General features: G+C 41.1%; 1 protein-coding gene across 3 annotated transcripts in view; it reads left to right on the top strand.

Moving 5' to 3' along the window:
* Positions 1–13,938, top strand: part of MAP3K20 (mitogen-activated protein kinase kinase kinase 20) — a 116,075-nt gene that overhangs the window by 25,577 nt on the left and 76,560 nt on the right. For all 3 annotated transcript variants that reach the window (XM_072121703.1, XM_072121702.1, XM_072121705.1), the window contains exon 3: positions 9,807–9,894. In XM_072121703.1, coding sequence (XP_071977804.1) covers positions 9,807–9,894 — 88 coding nt within the window. The remainder of the gene's footprint in view (positions 1–9,806; positions 9,895–13,938) is intronic.

Raw genomic sequence — 13,938 nt, 5'->3', positions numbered from 1 at the left:
ACTGCTCTGCTCCCTCACCTTGTGTCTCCATCTGCCCCCCACATAGATTGTGAGCCCATACAGGCAGGGGCCTGCTTCCTTGTATGTGAACCCCTTACTGATTGTACAGCCACGGAATTCATTGTGCTCTATAAATAATAATCATAAGAAGAATATTTCAGTTTGGGATGTGGAGAGGGCTCATGTGGAGGGGGCTCCGACAACAATTTTGCCACGAGGCCCTGCTTTTCCTAGTTACACGCCTGCAAACTCGTTACAGCCAGCGACCATTCAGCTTGAAAGGAACGCCACACATGGCCAACTCCGCGGCTGAGCCCTTTGGTGGCCCCTGGTGGTGGCGACTTTATTATATATCGGCGCACGATAAATGTCCCCAATGAGTTTCTTTTTAATTTAATAGGAAGATGTAATTCAGCTGAGATTTTAGGGGAGGAAGATATTATTTTTTTTCTCATAAGATGTATTACATAGTTTTGTGTACTGATTTTTTCTCTTGGTTTATGCTGTTTGTTTAAAAGTTTGTGACCATTTAAGACTTTGCATCCCAATGTATATTGCAATGCAGATGGAGGGGTCAAGCGATCATCCGTACAGTGGATAGGATGACTTACAGGAGAAAACAACCCGAGTATAACAAACTGAAATGGATCCTGTGTTACGCAGCCGCTAAATATAGCAATACAGTACAAGGTTTACCAGCAAGTGTCCAAGCAACTGCCTCAAGTGGCCAATGTTCAGGGATCGCTGCTTTAGATTTGGAAGGTGTTGTCTGATACCACATTTATTCTGCACTCAGGTCATAGTGTCACTGCGTCTTTGTGTTTGACGATAAGAGTTTTGTCTTCAAGTGTTTTATTGTGGTACCATAGACACAGGGAGAAAACCACTGGAGCCGTATTACAGCTTTGCGTGAATGGAGTCATTTTAGGCCTTCCACACACATGCATAGGGAATTTTTGGTAAATTAAAAATTTATAGCGTGCACCATCCAGAGCCATAGGAGTATTGGGGCACATTTACTTACCCGTCCAGAGAAGTTCCCAAAGTGCATTGTCCGACGACTTAAATTCCAAATCCGAATCATTCAGATCGTCTGACGGCCCGCCCCCCGATTTCTGTTGCATGAAAGCCGGCGACAGTGCGCCCAAATCCGATTGCGTGCGACACAATCCCCTTCTAAATACCTGTCCCAGCGGCACAAATCCAGAATACCATGAACAATCCGACGGAAATGCGATCTGCGGACCGTTAGTAAATAAGCCCTGCTATGTTATTGTATGTACTTACCTTTAAAATTTGACACAAATATACGGTATTTTCTCAAGAGTCAAAAAGAGGAAGCTTAGGAAAGGTGTGTGGACCTCTTCACATTGTCGATGCTCCAGGAGAGTAGGCCGAAATACCCCGATTTTGACGAAGGTGTACCAAACATACATTTTCCCTATATAAACTTTAGTTTCTGTAGACTCTATTGCTAATTTTTAGTTCTTCCTGCGCTAGTGAGATTAGCTAGTATCAAAGAGAAATAAATACTAGATATAACACTAGATATATTAAAAACACCTTCGCTGGGGGGTAACACCAGGTATCCCCTTATAGTTAAAATAAAGGCACCAGATGATAATACTCCTTAATGAGGTTTCCGGTTGTTGTGTGTGCCATTACAGTCGGGACCTTCTAATAAAATTTTGCACTGGACCCAGCAGGTAACGGTTATGGCTCTGACAGTAGAAATGTATTTTTAGTGGGTCTCTTGTGTGTGTAATAGTGTACCATGGCACATGGCCTAGTTATGAACCTCACCTTGAGATGTGTAGTAACCAGCAACCATTCTGCAAACGTGTGTGGCCATCATGTTTAATGTTATATGGGATTATAATATTCCAACGTTATATTTAATATGATATTCCTCAGCCAGGGTTAGCCATGTATATGCTGGATGCATTTGTCATGATTAGAATTTTTAGCTTGACACAAAGTACCGTATGATTCCAGCGTCTTATGTATCTGAACTAATATTCTGACAGGTTGTGAAGTGTCGGGAAAATGGGATATCGTTTACATGTGTTTGGTTTCTATGGAGATGGAGGGGAAGCAGTTTATTTTTTTAATACTTGGAAAAATCCTTTTGTTAATTTTTTATTACAGAGAACCTGTCATACAATTTAAGCCACCCAAAAAGACTTCATTAAAAACTCTTATTAAAAGCATTGCCACTATGCCTAAATGGTCCCTTTCCATGGCAGCAATGTTAAAATGTTCCTAATTGACAGGTGATGATATTCTGCTGTATGGAACATTGATAGAGAGCTCTGTTACATCATTGGCCACTTAAAGTCATGTTACCAGGATGACATCATCTAAGGTCCTGTTACATCTGTAACGTCTAGCGTGTATGTATCTGATCACATGAAATGGAAGTAACCTCCATGGAAGATGGGAAGAAGTAGAAATCCATAGAGGAATGAGAGGAGTAGAAGTCCATGGAGGCTGCTGTGATTTAATGTGATCAGAAGGTGTGGGTCCCAGTGGTCAGTGCTCAGTAAGTCATCCCCAACCGGGTTGATAGAAAACATGTTGTGATTGGGACACTCCTTTAACAAATATTCCAGGATAGTCATGAGATAAGACAATTGAGACAGTTGAGACAAGTGTCAAAGAGCCCAATACAGCCTCTTCTTACTTTGATAGCTTCATACATGCCAGGAATGAACAGGTAGAACGCTAAAATCTTTTAGTTTGTACAATCTTCAGTGTATCCTCTAATGTGATATATCATTTTCATCATCCATTGCTTTTATTTTCGTAAGTATACCATTGGAAGTGTTATTTTACTTTGCTGGCACTGGCAATGTTCCAGGAACTATATGTTGAAGTGTCTTCAAAGTTGTTTCATAGAAGCACTTACAGAAGATGATGGTTATATGTCAGGTTAGGTTTGTAGCTGTTATTATAAAATTGAGGTTTTTTTTTTTATATTTCTTTCTTTTTACTTTTTTGTGTAAAGCCTCATATACCAGAACTGATTATTTCCTTCAAGGGCATCTTCCACCTGTATCTAGGATTGTAAACCAAACAGACTGACATACTGGTGCGTGCCCCCTCTGGCAGGATCCACTCTTCTTTAAGCTTTCTATGACCTTGTTTTTAAGACAAAAAGGCTTTGAAAATCATGCACATGAGCCTGAGGCTCCATTGACACCTATGAAGTTCAGAACACCTCAGGCTCAGGCCGCAGTACTTTAAAAGCTCTTTTTTGGTAAGAACCAGGGCATAAGAAGCTAAGAGAAGTGCAGGTCCTGCCAGAGGGGGCACACATCAGTATGTAAGTGTGCTTGGTTTACAGTCCTTCATCGTGGTGGTAGTTGTCCTTTAAACAGAGATCAGTGATATGTGGCTGCCCCATAGGTGTAGCTAGAGTGGTGGTTTATGTGTGGCCAGCCGCTTAGTTTATCCGGTTGTACAAAGGATTCCATTCTTATAATTGCCGGTGATTGTAGTGATCAACCCCTCCCTCCCCGATTGATTGATCAATGTTTGTTGCAGGCATAAAGGTCTTAAAGATATGATTTTCCTCAACTAATAAAAGTTATCAAAAGATTGTGGGGGCGTGAGGATTAGCCCTTAAAAGGGCTATCCTGACATCCTATAGATCCACCTACCACCCGATCTACCTTTAAAGGTAGATATGTGGTGGCAGGTTCCCTTTAAAGGACACCTACCATGAGGAATCTACCATTAAAAGTAGATCTCATGGTAGATTCCTCTTGCTGCCTCTTCCCTAACTGTAATTTAATAATCCTGGAACCTAATTTGTTCTAAACTTTATTTTAGTAATATGTACAATAACTGCAGAGGCTACTGGGGCGTGGAGTAGCTTTAGCTCCCAGTGCCCGGCCAGGCTAGTACATGTCCCGGTAGCCTCTGAGGCTAATTTACATATTTCTTAAATAAAGTTTTCAACAAGTTAGGTTAGGTTCCAGGATTATTAAATTACAGATTAGGGCAGAGGTAGGCAGGAGGTATCTACCATCACATCTACTTCTCATAGTAGATTCCTCAAGGTAGGTGTCCTTTAAGAATACAATAACATTTTGTTGAAGTGGATTAGTATTGTATAATAATACTGGATATTTTGGCCTCCAGGTACCTCTCCGGGTGGGATGAGGGTCAAGGGACCCCATAACATAGCTGGTAATTTTTAGACGTTTTGTAATATGTCTTTTGCGGAGGCTCACAAGTACAGGAAGGATTCTAGCAGATGCTTTGTGACAGCTTTTTCATTGATTTTTTCGTGCTCCTCATGAGCAATGTGAAAAAAATCAATTAAAAGAAGTTGTTAAAATTCACTGTCATCTGTACCTGTTTATTTTACCATCAACCCCTTTAAAGCACAGAGGGGGAAGGGGCAGATTTCACACTTTCAGTTCATTTACTATACACTTAGTTCTTTTTGTGATATAGATTATTTCATGATCAAATGCCTCCAATGTCACCACTTCAGTCGTATCCGTTTCAGAAAACCTACGCAGAAATGAAGTTTAATAATCTGACATATCTAACAATATTATTTCATGTTTGCTCCTTTAAACCCCCATGACTGTTTTGTGTCTTTTGTGCTCTTCTACAATTTTTGGGGGCAATAAAGAAAATAATTATCAACTGGTTCCTTCTGTAAGTTCCTCATGTAGTAAGAACAAAAAAAAAACCTAAAAAAGAGACAATATCCACCTTTGAAGAACATAAGTGAGATCCTGAAAACAAATGTTAAAGTAGTTGTGTGAGCCGAGGCTTTCCAGAGCCCATTCTTTCCTCTTCAGTGACATCAAAGACAAAGTGAAAGATCTGACATAAATCAGAAAAGTTACTTTTTCTGTTTTGAACGATTGCAATCAAAGGAAATGGTTTTTCTAACTACATAAACTATCGTAAGAGAGGTCACGGAACAGCACTACCACCCCGGGATCCACTGTACTTTAGAAGTATGTCTAAAAGCTTGCATGAAGCATCTGACACCTGGGGTTTGATTCATATCCGTGTGGAAAATGCACACACAAAGTTGCTAATGTACATGTAACATAGCACTCGCTTGTTAGATTATTCCCTGGGCTCCAATTTTTGGTTGCATCTCTGTAAAAGCTTCAGAGCCCATGAAACAACAGGAGGATTCTCTGTCCATGTAATTCACAAGTTTCTTTGGGAAAGTTTTACAGGACTGCACAACGGACTGTAATCGGGAAGTAAAAGTTCTCCTTATGGAAGCTTCCAAATAAGGCCGTCATGTGGAAACTTATAGCCATTGACGCTACACTAGGGGGATTCTGGGAAAATATGGAAAGTTTTCCAGAATGGGATATCCAATCCATATCCCATTCACATCCCATCCTGGACAATTTTGCATATTTTCACAGAATCCACTAGATTAGTGTCTATGGCTATAAGTCTCCACACGCCTACCAGATGGCCTTAATTGGCAGTCTCCACAAGGGGAACTTTTATTTACCCACCCGAGTCACAAGCCTCTCACACAGCCAAACCAGATCCCTACACTGTACTGAGGAGACCCAACCAGGTTGACACAGTGCTGTCTACAGTTGGGAGTCTGTTCCTTCTGGAATAGATATACTGGTTTGGCTTTAATTCTGCGTCATGTCATAAGGCTTCCTAAAAGTCATGCTTGATGTCAAGGGGGCTGCCTTACAAGGTTAGAGAGGTTGGCACTATATTTGCGGGTAACTGATGTCAAAATCTTACATTTATATTTGCAACTTGTCAAAACTTCTGGCAGATGCACATTTACCTAAATTTACTGTAACCTTGCTTTTCCTTTTTATGTTGATCTTATCATATAGTATAAGAAAACCTAAAAAGGTTTTGGCATCCTACTGGGCTGCATATCACATTGACTATGACTGTGGGTGGTCCTTTTACACTAGCAGATCTTTGCCAGTAACAAGTTGCCTCCTTCCTTCTAAGGAGCCAGAAGGGCTCTGGCGTTGTTACCAGAGCCCCTCCGTGCTGTAGTTATTACAGTGTCTCATTCCCTCTCCCATCTGTACTCAGCACTCCCTCTTCACAGTGTTATGCTACAGCAAGAATGGGCTCTGGTAATTCCCCCAGTGCCCTTCTGGCTCATTATCATAATTTTCAAAGTTGATTTTATTAGAAAGGCGGCCATATCAAATATAGGAAGATTAGCACAGTCACAGTGTCCCTGGTTTATCATGCTTAAATTTAATGGTCGATCTTTTTCTTTTGTCCTGAAATTTAAATTGCGTCTGAGGTTTCTGAATCATAGAACTATTGTTATATCTTACGTATTTCCCAATACACAATCTGTTGGTGCCTCGGTCATTAGCTTAGACCACAACCTAACACCTTCTATGGTTGCACAGCAGCTCAGCCATCTATTTGGACAATCATTTTCATGAAATGCTTACAATATGTCTTCATTTTTGGGTATGTCAAGCATTGCAGTCTCAAAACCATACATTCATCAGACATTCCCTAAACATGAAAGTGTGAGGTTCTTTAATGGTTTATATCAGAAAATACTTGTTTAGTCTAAAATGTAAACTGTAATGTTCTGTTCTCTCGTATGTGTTATGTCGGAACTAGTAATATCCATAGTGTTGTAAATTAACGTTTATATCATGAAAGAGGTTGCGAAAACTTTTGCTTTTAAGGAACAATGAGTTTCCATGTGTGTTCAGTTCACCTCTTTGTTGTGTAGTTTGCATCAAAAATTGAGGAAATATTGATGGCAAAATGTACGGACCCCTTCTCTTGCAATGCAAACCATGTTCTTCTGCTCGATTATCAGGACTCCAGTCTTATTACTACCTCTGACCATAACTTTGGCTGTTTCTGGTTATTGTCCTTGGCTAGCTGTTAGTCTATACTAGTGGTGGCAAAGCTATGGCACGGGTGCCAGAAGCGGCACTCAAAGTCCCTTTTGTGGGCACCAGAGAGGACCCATGGTATCCTCCTGCACTCAGCCACAACACATTCCTGGTAGCCTGAGACTGCAGGATGAGAGAGGAGGTGTGGACAGGGCTGATGCACCTCAATTCTTCCTATCATCATGCTACAATGATGATCCACATTTCCACTGCCTTTCTGCTTTCTGTAAGCATTTGCATTACAATATTATTGTGTGTTATAACTTAGCTTGCACCCTGACAGAATCCTTTGTGTAGTCCCAGGGGTTGGGATTTGGTTTGGACGCATTTAACAAAAACAACATGCGAATTGTCTGTGCTGCAAACTGCTCAGCTCTCAGACCCCACTTTTGTGCTCCTGTACTGTACTCCTCCCTCCCCTGCTGATGTCTAACCAGGCTGTGAGCGCAAGAGAAGGAGCAGGAAGTAGGAGCTGTACAGAAGCACAAAGGTGGGGCTGAGAGCTGAGCAGTCTGCAGCAGAGATAAGTCACATGTTGTTTTTGAAATGCATCCAAACCAAAGCCCAACCCCTGGGACTACACAGAAGATTTTGTCAGGGTGCAAGATATTTATTGGTTGTCAACTTTGTGTTGTTAAAAAGTTAAATAATTTTCCAATATACTTTCTACATCCATTCCTCACTATTTTCTAGATCTCTGCTTGTTGTCATTCAACAGGAAGTTTCATTATTTACTTTCTGTGAACAAAACCAGTCCCTGGTCATGTGAGGTCATAGAGGTGCACAGCTCATTATATATATCAGTTGATTACTCTCTGTATAACAAGCCGTGCACCTGTGTGACATCACATGACCAGGGACGGTCTTTATCCACAATTATTAAAATTCTTTACTCATTGTGAAATGAGTCCCTGTCCCCATGGGGCTCAGAATCTAAACAACCTAACAGTATGTTTTGGAGGAAACCGGAGTACCCAGAGGAAACCCACACAAACACAGAGATAACATACAAACTGTTTGCAGATGTTGACCTGGGTGTGATTCAAACTCAGGACCCCAGTGCTGTAGGGCAGAAGTGCTACTCACTCACAGGAAGTAAACAGTGGAGCTTGAATGTCAACAAGCAGAGATCTGGAGAACAGTGGGGAATTGATACAGAAAGTATCAAAAAGTGTGTGTAAAATTTACACCCATCTTTATCCAGAAAGTATCAAAGCATAAGTTTCATTATACAAACAATATCAATTATTTACTGAAGGTGGACAACCCCTTTTAAAGTCAAACACCTTGAGCCTTAGTGGCCATCTGGGCCCTTTGCAGCTGAGACCAACCCTTCTATCAAGGTGCAATGGTGAACACGAAAATATGTCCTTAGACTGTGAAACATAGATTACAATAGGATTCTAGGTAGCGGGTAATATCTATCAATTTTTTACAGACTTTTGGTACTGTGGCTCTTTTCTAAATCTAAGCCATTATACTAATAGCTATTTATCTGTTTCATAGACATTCGATTAACAATGGACATGCAATAGAACTTTTGGAAGCAGAATGTTATTTAGAAAGATGGAAATGTTCAGTTACATTTACACCATGCAAATAAAATTGCAGCCGAGTGAGTGAGTAGCACTTCTGCCCTGCAGCACTGGAGTCCTGGGTTTGAATCCCACCCAGGTCAACATCTGCAAAAAGTTTGTATGTTCTCTCCGTGTTTGCGAGGGTTTCCTCTGGGTCCACTGGTTTCCTCCCACACTCCAAAACATAATGTTAGGTTTTTTTCGATTGTGAGCCCCATGGGGACAGGGACGGATTTGACATGTTTTGTATTTTGAATTATTATTGGGACAGATTTATAAAAAGTGTCCTAGATTCATATAAGTGTCTGATGCTGGGGAATGAATCTGGTGTAGTAAGCAGTTAGTTGGGCTACTTATGCCAAAAAGTTCGGACACAAGTATTTTTGGCGCACGGACCTTTTTGCCGTGAGGCCACGCCCTTTTTTTTGGGCCATGCACCTTTGTCGAGCTAGTCGTAGGAGAGACAGAAAACTGTTTAAAACCCTTTATAAATGTGGTACATTTTTAGTGCAAACTACGACATAATTCTTTCTTTCTTTTTGTCATAAAGTAAATAATTGTTAATCACAGGAAGTAATATCCACCTGATTGGCTTTTTTCTAAACAGATATGTTAAATAGTATTGTGGTCGTTTTATGCTCAAAGGGGTTTATTTAGCTCCTGGATATTGAATACCTACAGTATATATGGGATAGTATCAGATATACAGTGTTATATAGGAACAAGTAACTCATTATAAATATTCTTAAAGAAAAGACATGAATATGAATTATTGTCCTTAGCATTGGTAATCTATCCCAGAGGAAGCCCCGGGAGCATGAAAACAACTGAGCTGCACAGAATCGGGCAATTATAAGGAGAAATCTGAAAACCCATTTAACCTTCTCTTTCCAGTAATATTAGTAGGGGAATACAAATGTATGTGATCTCACTTACATAATTACCCCTTGACAGTGGCGTAACTAGAAGTTGATGGGCCCCAGTGCAAAGTCTGTGCCAGGCCCCCGACTATAATGTATGGTTTATAGTAATAATCTTCTTGTATGGGAAAGTGACACAATAAGGGCCCCCTAAACCTCTTGGGCCCAGGTGCAACCTCTGCACCCCCTAAAGTTATGCCCCTGCCCCTTGAGTAAATAGTAGGAAGAAACACTAAGTGATGCATAAACAGTTTCTTTTCTGGTATAATGTCTCTGTTGTGATTTTTGTTGCATAGTTCTATCCAGAGTACAATGTACACTATATGACTACATATATATCTGTTAAGAACATTTTATCTGAGACATTTATTGTCAGTTTCTGAATATATTTTGTTTTTTGTTCACAGGCAGAAATACTTAGCATGCTCAGTCACAGAAACATCATCCAGTTTTATGGAGCTGTGCTGGAGCCTCCGAATTATTGTATTGTTACAGGTAAGAATACAGTGTAATTGTTCTATTATTAACAATTCTTTTATTAAAGGGACTGATATTGATCGTAGTCTGACCACCTACCGGTCAGCTGTTTGGAGAGACTGCAGACTTCACTTTGTCTCTACTTACATGACACTGCGTCATACATATCACAGCGGCTGTATTTCGTATAGCCCATTCACATGGTATCACTGGCTTGGGAATGGGATATTGTCCCCGCTATAGCCTGGCTGCCACCTCAACCAATCTACCAATTATTTATTAAATTATTTTTATTCCATTCCCTTTTAAAAATGGCTGGACCGTTATACAAGCTCTTATACCTTGTGTGTCACCACCTCATAGACTGTAAGCTCTTGTGTCACCCCCTCATCCTCATAGACTGTAAGCTCTTGTGTCACCCCCTCATCCTCATAGACTGTAAGCTCTTGTGTCCCCCCCTTATCCTCATAGACTGTAAGCTCTTGTGTCACTCCCTCATCCTCATAGACTGTAAGCTCTTGTGTCACCCCCTCATCCTCATAGACTGTAAGCTCTTGTGTCCCCCCCTTATTCTCATAGACTGTAAGCTCTTGTGTCACCTCCTCATCCTCATAGACTGTAAGCTCTTGTGTCACCCCCTCATCCTCATAGACTGTAAGCTCTAGTGTCCCCCCCTTATCCTCATAGACTGTAAGCTCTTGTGTCAGCCCCTCATCCTCATAGACTGTAAGCTCTAGTGTTTCCCTTCCTTATCCTCATAGACTGTAAGCTCTTGTGTCAGCCCCTCATCCTCATAGACTGTAAGCTCTAGTGTCCCCCCCTTATCCTCATAGACTGTAAGCTATTGCTAGCAGGGCCCTCTCTCCTATTGTTTCATATTGTTCTCCTATGACTGTAATAACTCTGCGATGTCTTATTGTCGTTAAAGATGTTCCTCAGAATCTGTAAAGTGCTACGGAATATAAAGATTATTATTATAAGGCCCCTCGCACATGGGAGTCTGCTCATCCAGGGCATACCAGGGTGTAGCATACGGCTGGTTACAGGAAGGACGGTTGTACTCCTCAACCTCTCCATAGGAAGCTGAATAATAAGTGGGCAATACGGCCATTCAAATGGATGACGGTGCTGCCCATTGAAGTCAATGTGGCCATATGCTACCCGATTTATAATCTTATGGTTTGGGTAGCACACGGCCATAAAAAAAAAATTGGTTTGCGAGAGAACTAATATTGATCACCTATTCTTGTAATCATCCACCAACATTTTTATTTCAAAAATCTGATTGATGTCTTCGTAGCCAAAGGTGTTGGCCAACGATTAAGGTGGAATCATTTTGGCAAAGTATAAACTTACACTCTACATAAATAACAGTGTAATAAGTGCATTTTTTAAAAAACATTTTCAGAAATAAGATTTTCTTGTTGATGGGTTAATGACACCAACTATTATATTTTGTGATAGAAAGTAAAAACAAACTGAAAAATTAGTTCAAATAGCAATTTTATTTTGCCACAATTAACATTACTATGATTGTAGAGCTAATGTGAAAGGTGCATTCCCATGTATGGCATATATCATATATACTTCCTCCTGTATATATCATATATAAACATCAATGAAGAGGGGTGAAATCAAATGCAGCCACCTTTCCGATTCTGTGAAAGTGTATGGTTTTCATTTAGGAATTATCTAACAGGGTTCATCCCCCGAGGCAAGGGTCCCTGAACACCACGTATCTATCAGACAGGTACCAGAAATGCTAAGGATGGTAAAAAACATTTACACGTGGAGCTTTATTTTATCAAGTATGTAACAACATCTTTTCTTTTAATGGAACACTCCAGTCACAGCTAATTTATGGTGCAGGGCAGGGTCGGCGCTAGCACTGGGCATACCTGGGCAAGAGCTGGGGCCCAGAGCTGCTGGGGGGGGGGGGGGCACATAAGGCTGTACATAAGGAATCCATGGGGGTGAATGGGGCTTTATGTAATGAATCCATAGGTGGTGAGGGGGGCTCTATGTAAAATAATCATGAGAGGGCTGTTTGGGATGATAAACTAGGGAATATTTTAGGGAACAGGAGTCTGTTTTAGTTTCGGAATTTTTAATGCTGCCACGTGAGTTCACTGCAAAGGGGCCCGCTGAGGCTCTGTCGCCCTAATGATACCTGGAGCCGACCCTGGTGTAGGGTCTGAAGGGAGGAGCATGACTCATTTTCAAGGTATTCCTAAAACCCTTCTAGAACCTGGAGTCCTGCTCCTCCCATCAGGCCCTGCACAAGGTATAAATCCGCTGTGACTGGAGTGTCCCTTTAACAATAACCTCCATGCTTTTTCCATTAATATTCCTTGCCTGTATGACGAAGCATTAAAGAGCAACACATCAGATAACTGCAACGTGCTTGAATCGTCCCGTAGACATCACAAAAAACTCGAGGTTGTTTATACAATATAACTCCCTTAATCCCTCTGCTTATTAATGTTCCATGAATTCTCCTATCCCTGCAGATAAATATAATTTTCTGGCATTTTCGGAATAATAACAGAGGTATTACTTCTTCTCAGTTTGCTTTTTCTTCCCAGTGAGTGGATAGAAATGTTTCAACTGGTTATTACATAGAATTACAGTGAAATACCCCTAAGACAATTAAGTGCTTACCGGAAGACCATAGTCTGGGGACGTATTCATTTAACGTTAATTTCTATATAATGACACATCAGGACAGATTTATGTAGTGATATCTATGGAAATCAGTTTACCTGCTAGAATAAAAGCATATTGTTCCCGTCACCCCCCCACACACACACACACCCTCCCAAAAATAAATTATATTTTTATTGCTATGTATAATAAACCTTAGTAAATGTTTCAAGTAGTTTCTGTTTTCTTGGGGAAAAAAATCCTGAAAGGGGAAGCAAATGGAGAATCAAAATATACTTACCTCTCTGGAGGGCCTTTTCAGTGCCATTAGTAACTCTCTATAGGGAGTGATGACATCATTCATTGTATGACATCATCACTTCTGGCACGAAGCTACCATCAAATTCAATCATGATAATCCACTTACACTTACTATAGATCCAGGCACTATGACTGTAGTAAACTTCTTATATATGTTATCCATGGCCTCCTTCCTTCTTAAATGAACTTTTATAATTATGCTAATGAGTGAGAAGGGCTCTGGGGGTCGTTACTGAAGCCCCTCAGTGCAGCAGATTCACAGGCTGTTACAATGAGCAGAAAATGTCTCACTCAACCAACTGTTCTCTCCCTCTGCCTGTGTAATCTAGCAGCAGCAGGAAGTACAGGGTGAGGGGAGACCTGCTCATTGTAACAGGCTGTGAAGCTTCAGCACTGAGGGGCCCAGAAACAGGGCTACCCCTAGGAAGTTTGGGACCCCTGACTAGCACATTTTGTGGGACCAGATGATAATTTGGCTCTGTGTCCACTGTACCTAGCAAGGGAGGAGGGCTTTCTGTGACTTGGGGCCCTTTTCCCTTTCTCAGGGCCCCCACAGTCATACCAAACCCCACCTGATGGCGGCCCTGCTCTGAAAACACCCACCAGAGCCCCTCATGCTCATAATTATAAAAGTTGGTTTTAGAAGGAAGGACACCATGGGTAACAATATCCCCCTATCAAATTTGTCAGTAGTTTTCCTTTCTCCTTTTCCCCATATCCACATCCAAGTCCGTGTAGAATCACAGGTGCCAAGTTACTCCATCTCTGTACACATCCCAGTGTATTATTTTTGGCCCGGTTGATATGGCTGTTAGCAGGATCCTCAGTAACACTCAGCAGTCGGAGCTGGGCTCTCCTTCTCGTCTTCAAGGAGAAGTTTTTGGTTCTTGTCTTCCTTACAAGTGAGAAGGAACATTCTTGACCCATTATCTACCCCCAGATCAGGGAGAATCGAAAAATACTAATAGAGCAATGAACCCCTCCTGACGTACACTATACTATTGCTTTATCTTATTTTACTCATCCATCAGCATTACTTAGTTTTCATGCTATATGTCATCACTACAGCTGAGAGACCTTTCCTTCTATCTGTTTTCC

The sequence above is a fragment of the Engystomops pustulosus genome, chromosome 8, assembly GCF_040894005.1.
Source record: "Engystomops pustulosus chromosome 8, aEngPut4.maternal, whole genome shotgun sequence".
Lineage (NCBI taxonomy): Eukaryota > Metazoa > Chordata > Amphibia > Anura > Leptodactylidae > Engystomops > Engystomops pustulosus.
The sequence above is the reverse complement of the archived record's forward strand: the minus strand, read 5'-3'. Positions and strand labels throughout refer to the sequence as shown.